Below are 16,952 nucleotides of genomic sequence, written 5' to 3' on the forward strand. Positions count from 1 at the left end.
TACCCAAAGGACACAAAAACAATAGGACACATGCACTCCTATGTTTATTGCTGCCCTATTTACAATAGGGAAGAGGTAAAATCAATTCAAAGGCCCAAAAATAGATGACTAGATCAAGAAGATGTGGTACATATACACAATGGAATATTACTCAGCAACAACAACAAAAAAAAAATGCCTTTTTTCAGCAACACGGATAGAGCTGGAAAAGATCATGCTTAGTGAAATAAGCCAGAAAGAAAAGGAAAAATATCAGATGGTTTCCCTCACAGCAGGAATAATGGACCAGGTGAGAAAATAATAATAATAATGAACAGCTATATACCAGAGACATTTTATGGGGGTGAAGTGGGGAATGGGATCAAAAACAGTGGGGGGAGGGGAAATGCATTGGACAATGGTGATGGCACATGGGTGATTTGGTGATGGGAAGCCCAAGGGGATTACAACTGAGATGGATGGGAAAATGATGTAAAAATAAACTATTATCTCATTAAAAAAAAAGAAATAGGGGAGCTTCTATAAGTCAATTATAAAGTAATAAAATTACACATGTATAAAATATTAAAAACAATTTAAAAAGCAACAATTATTATGACATTTATTTGCTTCACCTAAAGAAAAAGAGGAAGGAAGTGAGGCATTAAATGAAACAATATTTTCAAGGGGTTAAAAACTGTTGAAACTGAATGATAGTTGTTTATTCTGCATGTTCAAAGTTCTAAAACATTTTAAATTTATTAACAAAATTTTTAATATAATATCTTGATATTATGGTTTATTGCCACGACTGTCAAATCAGTAATATTTTGGGTATGTCAGTAAAATGTTATCCTTTATATTTAAATAAGACATTATGAATTTAACAGTAGCCACAAAATTGCTCTTATAGTTCTCTTTCACATAGCTCTTCTTTGAGAACTTCAAGTATTTTAAAAGATTGGTAGCTAACATGAAGATTGACCGTTTACTTGAAAGTTAAGTAGCCTTTAGTTGGACTAAGTGTGAAATAAAACAACGGTAAGAAGCAATAATTTTTAAAAAATAAACAATTAAGATAGAAAAGGCAAAGAACAGGTCAAAATTACTCTTCTTACCTTGACCAAGATGTGAAGGTTTTTGAGAAATTATGTGACCACTGCTATCTAAAGCATACTGAGTGCTAAAATTATCTGCAGCCGTCCTTGTTGTAATTAAAACCTGGGATATTAAACAAAAGAGAGAACAAACTTCATGACTTAAAGTATTATAGAAGGTTCATTATCAAATTAGATTTAGAATAATTACCATATATTTACTTAAGATTGAAAAAAGCTTTATTTGTAAGTTTTTATGATCACTTCTCTTATAATATTCTTCAGTTACACGAATAAGCAATAGGCTAGTTTATATTTTTGTGCTTCAAATTACTGATCTTTACTTGATAAACTAAAACACTCATACATAAATCAGCATATCTGAAATGGTTATTTGTTTTATAAGAAGTATACCTGTAAAATGAAATATTTTACCTACATTAGGGAAAGTTGATTTTTAACTGACAATAAATTGGTTGGAAAAGTAGTACTTTTGTAAAGTGATCATTCCTTCAATATTTTCTATTCTGTGGAAAACTACACTTCTATATTTCAAGTTAATGGTTCAAAAGAGTATGAAACATAAATTTTACACATATATTTATAGGCAATTTTTTTCTTTACTGTGCTTTGAACTCATAATTTTTAATTGATTTTAAAAGTTTTTACATAAAAAGCAATACAAAATAGAATTTCATTCTGCATGAAGGTATTTCCTAAAATGTCACATAGAAATGTGTATTTCAGAAAGTCTCTACACTTTTGAGAAGCCCTTACTCTCAGCTTTCGTTTAACCTACACCATGTCATTAACAGTCTATCAACTGTAAACCATACCACTGTCAGCAAATACCAGACAGGGGGAAATGCTGGCAAGAAAAGCAGGTTGGATTCTGGAAAGGATAGCTTCTTTACATTTTTGGTGAGTAGTGATGACCCATCGTTGGCCATCCATGGACTCAAAAGAGTTGACTATCTTAAAATAAATCTATATAATTTAGAAAGTCAGAAAAATCCATCTCTACCGCCACAGCTCCTTTACATCAAGCTTAATTTACATCTAATAGCTCTGTTCTATTTCAACCTGCAAATTTACTACAGGCAAAATTACTAGAGAACACTGTGTGCCATAGGAACACAAGAGTAATTACAAAATAAGCATGGTTTCTATTGCTCACAATATAGTCTATTAGATTCTCTTTGATGGCGATGTCCATAAAATCCTTGAGAGGCATTGCCTGAAACTCCTATTTGTGACAGAAGTTCCCCCCCAAAAGCTGTGTCATAAACACACAAATATGGGCCTCCCTGATGGTTGCTGGAGTTAAAGTCTCAACGCTATCAACCAATTGCCAGCCACTGCGACATGTGTTCGATCCCTGGCCATGGAGCTGATCCATATGGTACAGCAGACTTCTCCCTCACCTACTGTTCACCTCAGCAATGTATTTCAGCAGATCTGCCCGTTGTGCTCCCCACTCTGTCCCTGGTGAATCTATTGACCCTCCTGCACCTCTGGCCTACTCTAGTTCTTGCATGCATAAAAAATTTTTAAAAACATTTATGAATGAGCCACTGAATACTCTTATATGATTTATCTACTTTTTCCATTCCATGATCCAAAAGTCATGTAATTCAAAAAACTTTCCCAATAATTAATCTTAATTTTCCCTGCTACATTCAATGTATCCAATAGTGATTTCCTCTAGTAAAGTTGGTTCAAAATCATAGAGGGCAGAAATTGCTAGATTTATTTTCTTTCTTGTTTCCAATTTAATTATTCCATGATTGTCCCTTTAAAAGCAATTCTACATTTAACCAACCACTTCTCCAAAATGCCAAGGTCAATTGAATTCTATTTCTATTCTCCAAAGAGCTAGCCACCTGACCTAAAGTTGGTGTCACTGAGCAAAGGCAGCCCAGGAACTCTGAGTTCTAGTACTAGCTCTGCCAGTGGCTTGCTAGATGGTCCTGAATAAATGATTACAGTATCATCTTTAAGGGGAGGGTGATGATAAGATGAAGACGATGCTAATACTTTATAAGGTTACATGGGCTTTTGCTTTAACTACTTCAGAGCATTTTATAAATACTAATTTGTTCATCCTTTAAACACATGAGTGAGTAGTAAATATACTCCAGCCTAGAGAAATAACCTAAAGTGCCAACAAATAAAACAGGAGCTTATTGGCCATAATGTAATACTTATGTTAAAGTGGAAATTAGAATATAATATTGCTTTCCAACATTAAGTGTTTTAAAATTTGGCTGTGTAGGGTCCTATGAAAATTTATTTAGATAGGAAATCCTTTGCAAAAGATAGGGAAGAGTAACTTTCATATGAATGCTTCACAAATTAATGAAATACAGTGTGTTCCTCAGAGGAGGGAATTGTATTTCAAGAGTTCATTTCATCATATGACCCTGTGTCCTGGACAGGAAACCTTTTTTTGGACCAGGCACAGGTTCAGAATGTGTTAGCTGTGCAGCACTAACAACTGAACCTGCAGTAACTCCACTATCAGAAGCATCTTTAACATTAAATTATTACTGGTGCTTCTTACTAGAGACTTTAAATGATACTTCCAATTCTGCTAAAATATGAAGTTTGCCTGAACTGATAGGTATTTTTCTTCCTGCTTAATATATGCCTGGCTAACTGTGCACACTTGTACACTAATATAAAACTCTGACTTCAGAACCTTCTCCTTGAATTCATTGTGGGAGAAAAATAAAAGGGATATCTTGGTCTTGGTTTTTCTCCTTTTAACAAAGCTTGCATGTGGAAAGCAGGGTATCTCAACAGTTTCAAACACTCCTGAGCCTATTCTAACTGAAACTCTACCCTATGGCTTTAACCGACATAGGAAAGGCCCTACACTGTGGAACTAGAGACAAGAACCATCAGTAAAAAGATGCCAGATTTTTGCACCCCATGTTTATTGCTGCTTTATTCACAATTGGAAATACATGGAAACAGCCCAAATGTCCAAAAATGAATGACTAGATTAAAAAGATGTGGTACATATACACAATGGAATATTACTCAGCAACCAAGAAAAAGAAACACATGTCTTTTGCAGCAACATGGATGGAGCTGGAAAAATCATGCTTAGTGAAATAAGTCAGAAAGGAAAAATACCGGATGGTTTCTCTCATAACAGGAATATAATGGAACAGGCGAGAAAATAGTGATAATGATGAACAGCTATATACCAGAGACATTTTGTGGGGGTGGAGTGGGGAATGGGATTAAAAACAGTGGGGGGAGGGAAATGCACTGGACTATTGTGATGGCACATGGGTGATTTGGTGATGGGAAGCCCACAGGGATTGCAATTAAGATGGAAAAATGCACAAAAATATGTAAAAATAAACTATTATAAAATTAAAAAAAAAATGCCAGGTTTCCCCTTTACCCTTTTTATTACTTTGTGAACCACTTATAAAGGAGTGCCAGCTTTCATTTTCACAAATAAAAGAACCCTACTTCAATTTTCAAAACAGATTTTGCTTTTCATTCTGGCCTTTCTAATGCACAGATTTTTAAAGTTGCAGAACAGAAATAAACCTAATGTTTTATATGCTCCCATTACAAAATTAGGTACAATAAATTTTGTAGATCAGAAAGATACCAAAAATAATGTAACCACTTTAAAAAAGTTGGCTAGATGAATCAATAAACATAAGAGTTATGAAGAGGAAAGATGGTAACTCTTCTAATTTTCAGAGGGTAAAAAACGAGAAAAAAGAAAACATGCTTTTATAAAGACCTTTGGTGAAAATTAGAAGGAATCTACCTAGAATAGCTATTAAAATTTTAAAAGGACTGCTCCAAAATATTGAAGAAAGCTGAGGAGAAATAATGCTTACCAAAGGAATGAGCAAGTACGATAATTATCAACTATATAATACAGCTGCTTATTACTGTTGACATTCAAATCCAGAGTGAAAATACCATCTGTATACTAATGGATAATATTCAAGGTACTTTAATATGTATTATTTCATTTGTTCCTCAGATCATTCTTTCTTACTATATAGACTTAAAAAATGACTCTCAAAAAGTTAACAAAACTGTTCCTTCAAAAACAGGCATAGTTTCCATTTAAAATCTGTTTAAAAAATTTAAGTGAGTTTCTTTTTGGAAGGAAAAGATTAATGTCATGTAAGTAAAAGTATCAAACCTAAAAAAGACAAAATCTTATCAAATGTTTTATTATATAATAGGAAATATTATACAAAGTTTTCATAAAAAAAATTATGAACAGTATTTTCTCTAGTTCACTCCAGTCAGTAAGCCTTATACTAAGAACTTAACATTAAAGAATGGTAAATATCACAAAATTATAACTCTAAAAGCAACAATAAATTTCAAGAGAAGTTGATGGTAAGAGTTTAAAGAAAATCCGGTTAGTCATCATATTCTGGAGACAATAATCCCATTTCAAAATATTATTTGTATAATCAGTAGGTGCAAAAAGAATGTTCTGTATCTTTGGACTTCTTAATTGTAAGATTGGATGTCACTTTGTAAGTGACAAATTAAGAAAACTAATCATTCTAAAGTATTTAAATAAAGGCTATACAATTCAATGTATTTTAAATGTCTCTAGTCAATCTTGCTAACAGTCCTCTTTTTCTTAACTAAAATTATCACTATTTAAAAGTAATCTAAAATAATTTCAATAGTTGGAGTTTGGGTGAAAGTCTGATTAATAAAATGTGGCAAAACTATATTCTGATTACTTATTATCAACCTGCTAAAGGTGTAATGGCTTACAACTCTGAATTTAAAGTTATCTGCATCAATTAGTGTGGCAGATAAAATAAATCACTATTTTATTATGTAACTGTAGTCACTATCCAAAAAATTTCAAAATATATTGGAATCCTAAAAATAAATATGCAACTTCTATGTATGAAATGTCAATTCTGAGCAAATAGTATTAAGTTTTAAAAGTGAACTTTTCTCCCTCAAAAGCATTCATTAAGTCTTTCTGAAAAACAATATTTATTTTTGAACATAATTGACCTTAATAAAGATAATTACTTTCTGTATTGCAGAAATTCTAATCAGAATCCTCCCACATGATTTCAACTTGACTACTCCTTGATTATCTACTGATCTTATTAAATATAAGATCTAAATGTATTTATGAGTTTAATGTGTGGAGGTATTTTAAAATACCTTTCTAACTATACTAGTAAGAAGGCAGTGTGTCCTACTGTGGAAAACTCACTAGCGGGAGGCATAAAACTTAATCTTGGCTTTGCCATGGAAACACTGTGTATCACTAACTAGGTCACAATTTTCATATTCTACCGACTTACTTCATTGTGCAGTTCCACTGCGCTAACCAAATAGTACGCAATGAAATATCAATGGCTAATTATTAGACTGTGTTTTGAAGTTGGGGTAAGAAGATCTGGCATTTGGCTTCGTAGGACCTCAATTTCCTCATTAGTAATTTGAGGAGACTGAACCACAGAAGGCCTACAATGTAGGGTAACATGCCAACAAAGCACACTGAGACAGAGACCAGTAAGCAGGAAGTTTATCAGGGAGTGAACCCAGAATGACTACTTGTTGGGGTAGGATAGAAAGAGAGGTGTGATTGTGCCACAGTCATTACAAGACATTGGCTGATACCATGGAGGCACTTTGGAAAAAAGATATAATGGCAGAGATGTTCTGAATTCAAACAGGGTCTTCCACAATTCTTCATCAACTAATGGCAGATGCAGACTGCCCTGTATGATGTGGGAAAAGCAGTTCTCTTTGTTACTTAGCAATGACAACCTTTACAGGTAGCTTCAGTTACTAATGCTCGTTAGCTAGGAAAATGAATGCTCCAGTCCTGACGCAGAGATTCTGGGCACTGCATCAAGTTCCACTACTACCAGGGTCCCTTCCAGTTTTATATTTCCTTTGGTTTTGAGGCACAGTAAACCTAAATCATCAGCAACATACATACTGAAAGACAAAATACATACTGAAAGATTACATATATATTAAGCTCAAAAAAACAGGTTGTTTTAACTGATAGAGGTCAGAACAGCCATTACCACTGAGTAGTACTGAATGATTAGAGGGCTTAAGAGACCCTTCAGGGGTGCTGATAAAGACCTGCATCTTGATCTGGAGTTTGATTTGTCAAAAATGTGTGATATCATTGTGCTGTGTGTGAAAACATGAATCCACATCTAATTCTCTGTGGTTTTCCCAAAATATAAAATGGTATTCATAGTTTAAAACAAACACTTGACATACTATGTGTAAACCAAACATAATTTTTTAAACTTTATAAGCATTCACTACTATGCTCCTTTTTGATAGTTTATTTATTCCATTTGTAATTTTTAAGAGTAAAGTTTAAGTATTCATACTCAAGGCATTCAAATGCCTCAAAAAAATGAAAACAAAAAACAAAATGACAAACTTATTTAGCAAGAGAGATTAAGTAATCAGATAGAGAGACAAGGAAACAAGATGCAGACAACTGGTCAACCATAAGCCTAATTACACTGAAGATCTGGATAAAATGTACCGTAGCAATATATTTTAAAAGATGAAGTATAGTGCTGCCACCTAGCAGACAAGATGATAATAACCAATTTCAGTTCTAAAACATATTTTAGAAAATGCAAAAATAACAAATTGCATATATTTTAGCAATACTCTTGTCAAAACAAAGATTAAAAACTACATTCCAAGTTTGGACAACAGCTGGAAATATCAAATACACTATCAAATAATTACTAAAATAGCCAGTGAGAGCTTGAACATTAGTACTTAGACCTACAAATCATATCCCACTTTTAACACTGACTCTAAAGATCCCAGAGCTGTGGATGCCCAGTCTCTAAGGATAAAGATGGTCAATGCCAGTTGTTTCCTGGTTAATGCCCTGTTGCTTTTCCCTAAAATTTTCTTGGAAACTTCATGGATGTTAAACAAGGGAAGCCAGGGATGCTAATATGCCAGACTTTGGATAGAGAGATTTTAAGCAAAGCAAACCTAAGGACATGTAAGATCTTCCTCCTTTACTAGGTGTCTAACCATCTGAATTCTAACATACAAAGGCCCCTCATCCTTGGTGCTAGAACACAGCAAAATTTCCCACTTTAAATTCTACCTATTCCACCGCCCCAAATTTTCATTCTTATTTAGGTATTACCAGAAAGTGCCAAAGTCAGTATCTAGTTGGGGTCCTAACCGAAAAAATGAAGACAATCTACACCATAGCTGTACTCTAAGAGCAGGACAAAGAAAAGACCACACTACATCTGGAGAATATATTACTGCTGAGAAAACTAGGCTAAGTCCATTGACCAGTTGAAGAAATAGCAGTAACAACTCTGTTTATGTCACTTTCCTAGAACAGATATAAAGTCCTATCATTTTATTGTACCTCAGCATTCTCACCCAAACAGGGTCTACAAGCTAAGCAATGGACAAACTTTCCAGAGACCCTCAAAACTGTTATGCCATTCACTGGCACAGAGAGTATCACACCACAAAAGAACAGCAAACACACAGAATAACAGTACAACACAAAGAAACTAGTACAGAGTCATGATCAAACATAACTGAGATTCCTGGAAACAGAGAGATCAAACTTCTAGATAGGCTTTACCTCAAACTAGATATACAGTGTAGAGCACAGGCAGTGAATTATAATTACTACCATGCACATGAATGGGTCAGGCATTGAACTTTGGGGTTTATAGACAAAAAGCACAATACCCAGTAGTCAGAAAAGCAAAGTTCCAGGATTTCAAGTCCCTATAGCTAAGGCTTAGGACCATTTGATTCATATCTCTAGATCACAATCTAATTATCTGCATTACAATGGTATTCCAGAGCATGTTCCATATAAAAACAGAAAAACAGTGAATGCCACTTAAGTGCCACTCAATAAAAAGGAAGATGTAGGTAAGTGAACCCACTATAAACTACCACCCTTAAAAATTCACAATGTGTGCTAATAAAGCAAAAGCATTGAGAAGTGCTTACAGTTAAGATATGTTTAATTTTACTTAATACCTTCTTTTCAAGACAGTGGGTCACTAAACTACTTTTTTTCTCTAATAAATTATAACACTGCAAATAAACGGAATTTTTATTATGTGACCCTGCAAAAAATAAAATTCAAGTGAAAGCAGGGACATCTCACAGCAGTATTTGTAACAGTCAAAAAGTGGAAACCACCCAAATGTCCAGCAACAGAAAAATGGGTAAACAAAATGTGGCTTGTACTAATAAAGGATTATTATTATTCACCTTAAGAAGGGGTGAAATTCTGATATATGTCACGACAGGTATGAACCTTAAAGACATTATGCTAAGAGAAATAATTCACAGACAAAAGGATAATTATTATATGATTCATTTATAAGAGGTACCCTAGGATAGTTAAATTCAAAGAGACAGAAGGTAGAAGAATGATTACTAAGGGAGGAGGTAGGAGAAGGATGGGAGATAGTAGAATGGTGATACAGTATTTCACGGGTACAGAGTATCAGTTTGTAAAGATGAAAAAATTTGAGAGTTAGAGGGTAGTTATGGCTGCATAACATGAATGTACTTAATGTAATCACTATACACGTTAAATGGTGAATTTTACATTGTATTTTACCACAATTTAAAAAACCCACATTCTGATAAAATATGGGTTCATATTCTCTTAATTCTAATAGTTTGTGATTGTGAAATCATTAAACCAGTCAATATAAATCATCTTACCTCAGCTACACAACAAATTGATCCCAAAGCTTCTCCACGAAAACCGTAAGTTGTCAAAGTTTGAAGGTCTTCATGGCTGGCTATTTTTGAGGTGTAGTATTTCACTGCCATTACAGGTGCATCAATGGCTTTAATACCCTTACCATTGTCTCGCACCTCAATTTTATCAAATCCATAGTTCTCCTATAGAAAAATTTAAAATACTTTTAGTATATAAAGATATTATCACAGAGATAATAGTTTCTACAAGCAGAAAAACAAGTTAAACAATTCTGTCACTTATTTCTCTTTTATGAAAGCTTAACATTAGGGAATGAGTTTAAATTCATAACTCTTAACTCTACTACTTCTCAGTTATGGTACAAATGGCAAGTCCCTAGTTTTCCCTGAACTCAGATTCAACTGTAAAACAAGGAAATCAGTCTGATGTTTAAGGTTTCCTTGTATTGTTTCAGTATTACAAGTATTTACGGTTAAATGTGTTTGAACTTGGCTTAAACTGATTCTAAATTATATTGTCTTGTATATAAAATCTCTCAAACAAAATAGAAAACTATCACCGTCAAAAACACCTATCCTGGGCCCGCCCTGGTGCCGCAGTGGGTTAAAGCACAGCACTAAAAAGCTAAAACCACTTCCACATGGGTTTGATCCCCGCCTGCCCAAGAGGTGACCACATCACGCATGGCAGACCTCTCCTGACCCACCCGCTGCTCCCCTCAGCAGTGTACTTTGACGATCTGCCTGTTCTGCTCCCCACTCTATCTCTGGTGAATCCTCACACAGCCCCTGCACCTCTGGCCTGTACCCCAGTTCTATATGTACAAATAAATCTTAAAAAAAAAAACAAAACACACCTATCTTACCCAAGAGTCTAGCAATTATCATTATTCAAATAATAATTTTTAATACTTCTTCCCTTGAAATACGTATTGTTATAAGAAATTTAGGTGTTTAATATATCATAAATTTATAAAGTTATTAGAAAAAAATAGGCAATTGCTGAGGAAATGCAGCTAATTTGGCAATCCTAGCTTTTAATTTGAAATCTGAGGAAAAATACCAACTCAATTCACAGATTTCTAATATACTAAAAATGTGCATATAAAACAAAAAATGAAAACTAAATTCCTATAGCGATCATAACATAAATATATTCTAAATTTGATAGCAAATTTCTGTAATACTCTTGACTTCACAAAATTTTATGTGTGTGGCTATAGGTACAAGTTATAAAGGGAAAAAAATGTCCATAAGTATTTAAAATAATATTATATCTTTTTAATAACCTATAAGTATATAAAAATGTATGTTAGAACTTTTTAGATAAAATTAAAGATACGGCCTTTCCTGGTGGCGCAGCAGGTCACCCCAGAGGTGAACCTACATGGCATGGCAGACCTCTCTCGACCTGCCCGCTGCTCCCCTCAGCAGTGTACTTCATCAGTTGGTCTCTTCTACTCCCTACTGTCTCTGGTGAATCCTCTCACTGCCCCTGCACCTCTGGCCTGTATCCCAGTTCTGTATGCATAAATAAATAAATCTTTAAAAAAAAAAATTAGAGATATAAGGTGTAAGGTTAAATATCTAGCATTTAGTTCTTCACCTCTTTTAAAGAAAAATTAACATTCTGTGAATAGCTTGGCCTACTTAATATTATAAAATATAATTATAGAAATGCAGATCTTTCAATATAAATAAGAACTCCATAATTATGTGAAAATACTGCTGGTCAGGGAAGTTACTATTATATGAAGTTATAATAAAATAACTTCTAGGCCCTCCCTGGTGGCACAGCGGATTAAAGCACTGCACTACGAAGCTTAAGCCACTTCCGCATGAGTTAGATTCCCGCCTGCCCCGGAGGAGTCCACATGGCGAGGCAGACCTCTCCTGGCCCACCCGCTGCTCCCCTCAGCAGTATACTTCGTTGATCTGCCTATTCTGTTCCCCACTCTGTCTCTGGTGAATCTTCTCACCCTCTGCATCTCTGGCCTGTACTCCAGTTCTATATGAATAAATAAAATCTTTGAAAATAAAATAAAATAAAATAACTTCTATAACATTATGTAGAATATTTTAAAACTTTAAAGCAGAAACTGATAAATATCAAAAGGCTAAAATATATAGTCAGATAAAATGTGTGCTTTACTTCTATAAGAGGACTTCTCTAGACCTTGTAACACTATTTTTTTAAAACGATCTTTCTTCTAGAAAACTTCAAGAATAATAAATGTTTGCCTATTGAAGGTGAAATTTGTCAAAATTCTGTAATATAATTATGTAACCCTATTTAATTATTATCAATCCAAACAGGCCAAACTATGCGAAATGTCTAGGGAAGAAAAGTCTTAGAAATTTCTGAGTTTATAAACTTAGTACTTCATTGTCATTTTTTCATGTTTATAAAGCTTAGTTAAAAACAAATACAGGTTTGATAATATATAAAACAGTAGTTCTTAGCACCAACTAGAAACATGCTGAATACAAATTCTGGACCATGTAACTGTCTCAACAAACTCTAAAATAATTCTGATGCACTCAAATGCTGTGAGATCCAATGGCACAGAGAAAAGATCTTAAATGGTTTTTAGAGTCAGAAAGACTGGATTCCAATCTCAACTTCACTAATAAAGAACACTATAAAAACAGTAGGTATCTTTTCTGCAAAGATATTTGTATCATAATACTAGATAATGTAAGTATCTGATAATTAGGACATCACCAAAAAATGCAGTTACAATGACTCCAACAAATGTATTCATCATTTATGTGCCAGGTCCTGGCCAAGTATGGAGGACATAAAAAAATGAAAACATTATAGATCTGACCTCTGTGTGTGTAAAGCACTCATTTTTATCTGGTTATATATTTTAGTATGTTGATATTTATCAGTTTTTGCTTTGTAAAGTTTTAAAATAATCTAATAATTTATAACAGGAAAGGTAACTATGCAAGCTAACTGTTAACAAATCCAACTAAATACCTTAAGTCATATTATGTCAATGCTTTAACATGTAATACTTAAATTTTGAAAAATGTGAAAACTATGAAGCAACAATGTAAACATTTTTGAAAGATTAGGTAGAAAAAAAATGAGTGCAAATGAGTATACATAAAACAAGTAACTATGACCCATGAATAAATATTAGTAGAAAATACAAGTTAAATTCATGTTTTAAAGCGAGTCCTAAAGAATAAATTTTATTTTATAATTTCCTCTAGTGTAACTAAAATTTGATTTAAATTAAAACTTAATTTTTAGAATTTACTTTTCAAGAAAAGGGTTTAATGTTTTAAGAACAATTTAGTGGTACACAAAAAGGTAATGTAAGAAAAAAAAATCTTAACTGACACTTTTTTTGCTTTATTTGAGGTATTATTTAACTTCCCAAAAACACTCACCAGCTTAACATCAATACTAGTGGCACCAGCATCTAAGGAGTTTTCAATAAGTTCTTTTACAACACTGACCACTGAAGTGATGATCTGAGAACTTGAAAGGAGTCGAACTGTCGCTGCAGGCAACTGTTTCATTGTAGCTTTAAAAAGAACAGCTAAAAGATAAAAATGTAAACTGTAAAAATAATAGTTGTTATATATTCCTAAGAAAACTGACAGCAACAATAATTGCAGTTCATTTTTATTGAGTCTCACTGTATGTCAAATCCATTGTAAGCATAGAGTACATACTCTTTGAAACAAGTGCCATTATCACCTCCAACTTATAAAACTAAGGCATAAAGAAGTTGGTTGGTAATTACACTATGGTTAAGAACTGAAGAATAAGAATAATTGTGCCATGAGTGTACTATATTATCTTCCTGGCTGGGAATAACCAGGTGGCCTTGGGATGTCACTAATGTGCCTTAAAAGCAAGCTCACTTAAATACCATTAATCATACATACATTTTGATGAGTTACAATGTCTTTTTCAATTAGTGAGCCCTTTCAGAGTTAGGACATTTAGTTACCTTGTTCAACATGGTAGCCACAGGTTTCAAGTGATTACTGAGAACCTGAAATGTGGATACTTCAAACTGAAATGTGCTCATATACTATGGATTTCAAACTCAGTATAAAATTCTTATTATTTTCTGTACTAATTACAGGATATTTTGAACATAATAATTTATCAAACATGTGACTTTTCCCCCAACCTTTTAAAATATAACTACTATAAAAGTTAAAAGTTACAGATGTGGCTTACACTATAGAACTATAGTTTTACTGGACAGTGCTGGATATACTAATACTTATAAGAGCAGGCTCTGAAATAACATTGCTTCTGGTTTCTATCCTACTTCTTATACCTTTATAATGCTGAGGAAATTCAAATTCTAAAACACAACCATCTACTCTATAAAATGGGCTTAATAATGTTATATGGTTGTATAAGAAGTAAATAATAATGTTACAAAGTTGAATAAGAAGTAAAAAACACTACAGTGTTTGTCATACAGATGTTAAAAAATCCTCAATATTTGGAGTAAATGGACTCTTTCAAACACATGGATGAAGAAAACCCCCCACCCAGCCCCCTACACAAACTTCTAATCCCTACCATCAAAGGGGCTAATCTGTGATCTAGCATCAGGTTAAACTTCAGTTCACTAAGTAGTCTACCTCTACCTTGAGACTTCTAATGATCTAAGAAAAATAAAGCCTCACTTCAGCCTTTACTTTTTATGAGAATTCGTCTTAATCCATCAACTTTGTTTCATTCTTTATAATTCATTTCCCAGAATCTCTTCTCTTTCTCTCTCATTTCCCAAATCCCTAATTTCAATCTAGTCTCACTCATTCTTCTAGTTTAAGGAGGTCAAAGCAGTTCATAATATGAATTGTATCTTCACATACTTACCTCCTCCATCTACCTTATTGTGTCCTCTTGTTTCTAAACATGTCTGAACCTCTATCCACACTTTCCCCCTAGTCTCAGGTCAATGTTTCTCCTCTCCTAAACTAAGCTAACTTTTACCTAGTTTGTTAGATCCTGTCTTACAGTCACTTTGGTCTTGAAAGCAAAAATATACAAAAAAACCTTTCTTCCGCTGTTTTCCAAATGAGTGTCTTACTTCTTTATAAAGACAAACTTGACTAGCCTATATGGGCTGTCATCAACTCACTTCTAAAACTGTTTGCAAAGTGGATTAACATGACATAACCTCTGTCAGGATTCTGTTTTCAAGTTTATGCTCTTAGATAACTAAATCCTTTTCTCAGGACTCATGTTCTTTCACATTCCTGAAGAATGTGTCAATGATGACATTCGGTAATTCTCAAGGATTTTTCTATCTGTATCTCTTTCATCTGTTTTTTGATTTCTAATTCTCTTTTCAGCAATGTGGGTATTCCCCAACCCACTGCTGCCCCTCATATTACCTTAAAACCTCAAAACTTCAGTTACATAATAACAAACAACTCTCATCTTTACCAGTGAACTCTCTCTTCCCAAGATAGTCAATTCTAACCACCAGTGACGTTTTCCTCAAAATAAGTATTTGTAAACAGGACTTATATTCCTGCTGTCTTTCCTATGCCTTCCACTTAACGTTACAGCTCCTTCTCTGTTCAACTGTTTTGACCACAGTTAAAAACCTCAATAGTCCTTTGCCACAATCTCAACCTACTTACCACCTCCCTCCATTTCATCCTAATGCAATCCTATCTATCATTCTAGACCCAGTCCATTTGCAACAAGACCCTTTCTGATCATCCAACCAGGAATATTTCTTTCCTCCCCCTACATTCCTAAAAGACTTGGTTTGTGTCACCCAAGGGATACTTAGAACACTTCTGTCCTTACCTATCTAACTTTAGAAATAGGGAATTATAGATTACCCATCTCTGAATGCCATACAGAACAATCAGTGTGGCAAGTACTTCGTGAATATTAAGGATCACCAAAAATTATTCTTTCAGTACTTTCCTCATGGTAATATAAACATTCAGAGTGTTCTTTTCCCCAGTAGCATTCTTTCCTCTGTACCTTCATAGCACCTTTTCCTTATTTCTAACCCAAAACTCATCACAGATTACACCAACGGTGTAATAGAGTGGAGGGTCAAGAGCTTATATTGATCACATATCCCTGACATAACCTCTGGACCATAACAAGCCCCAGATTGAATACCAATCCACTGAAAAGTGGATTTAAGTCAGGCTTACAAGTTACAGCACAGAAGGTTTTGGACTGTGAGGAATCAGTCTTCCATATTTGCTGAGAAGAAAATCAAAAACTCTTTGAGACGCCTGATGCCTAGGAAAGTCAGTTCAAGACAATAGTGCACCTAAAAAAGCAGAAATAAGAGAAGTAATAGGATATTGGGAGAACACAAAGAAATTTGTTTATAGATCATAATAAATCTAACCCAACTATTTTCATAAGCTAACAGAAATGCAAAGTATACAAATAGCTAACAGTCTCTTACATCAATTTCAACGTTAAAGTTCTTAAGCAAAACAAGTCACAAACTGAGTGCTGCCAAGTTGAGATTGACACCAATGATGTCAAAGGTGATTCCAAGTATTTGATTTTTCTGTTGTTTCTTGGAATCCACATTTCCTCAGCACATAACCCAGGTGGGCGTCTTCAGAGTGTGGATACATCCGAATACTAGAAAAATAGCAGCTAAATGAAAAGAATTTGCTAGCCCCAACCAGTTTGATGCTACCACACACTTTATAATGCCAGACTCTCAAAACAGGTTACCGCTCTCGGGTCCTGTGTAATGGTTCTCCCTTGCAAATAAAGGACTTTTAGGTCCTGCACCCGGCAGTACATGAGGGGACGGAGCTACCACAAAGGCCCGAACACATTTGTTTAGGGTAGGTCTAAGCGGGACACCAAGCAGCCCCGGGGCGCTCGGGCACCGCTGCCCACGTGCGCGCGCTCGCGAGCGTGCGGACTGCACACACTTCCCGCGTCGCCAGGTGGGCGCCCAGATTGGCAGGCGGGGTGGTGGCCCGAGCCGACGAGTCGAGGTGGGAGAGAGCCCTGGGCCTACGAGAACATAACGATGAATGCCTGTTAGCCACAGGACACTACCTTCTTGTTCGCACGAGGCGGACAATTACCATCCATCCACTAGCGGACGAGCTGGCGTCCCGCCGGCAGCCCAGGCC

At 34.7% G+C, this 16,952-nt stretch overlaps 1 protein-coding gene across 1 annotated transcript in view; it reads right to left on the minus strand.

The window, feature by feature from the left end:
• Positions 1 to 16,951, minus strand: part of PMS1 (PMS1 postmeiotic segregation increased 1 (S. cerevisiae)) — a 56,886-nt gene extending 39,935 nt beyond the window's left edge. Inside the window, exons 1-5 of the mRNA XM_012729218.1 lie at positions 16,876 to 16,951; positions 15,996 to 16,117; positions 13,230 to 13,381; positions 9,825 to 10,007; positions 1,098 to 1,200 (exon numbers count right to left, since the gene is read on the minus strand). Coding sequence (XP_012584672.1) covers positions 1,098 to 1,200; positions 9,825 to 10,007; positions 13,230 to 13,361 — 418 coding nt within the window. The 5' untranslated portion in view covers positions 13,362 to 13,381; positions 15,996 to 16,117; positions 16,876 to 16,951. The remainder of the gene's footprint in view (positions 1 to 1,097; positions 1,201 to 9,824; positions 10,008 to 13,229; positions 13,382 to 15,995; positions 16,118 to 16,875) is intronic.
• Position 16,952: the final 1 nt, after the last annotated feature.

The sequence above is a fragment of the Condylura cristata genome, unplaced genomic scaffold (assembly GCF_000260355.1).
Source record: "Condylura cristata isolate star-nosed mole 26May11 unplaced genomic scaffold, ConCri1.0 scaffold00002, whole genome shotgun sequence".
Taxonomy (NCBI): Eukaryota; Metazoa; Chordata; class Mammalia; order Eulipotyphla; family Talpidae; genus Condylura; species Condylura cristata.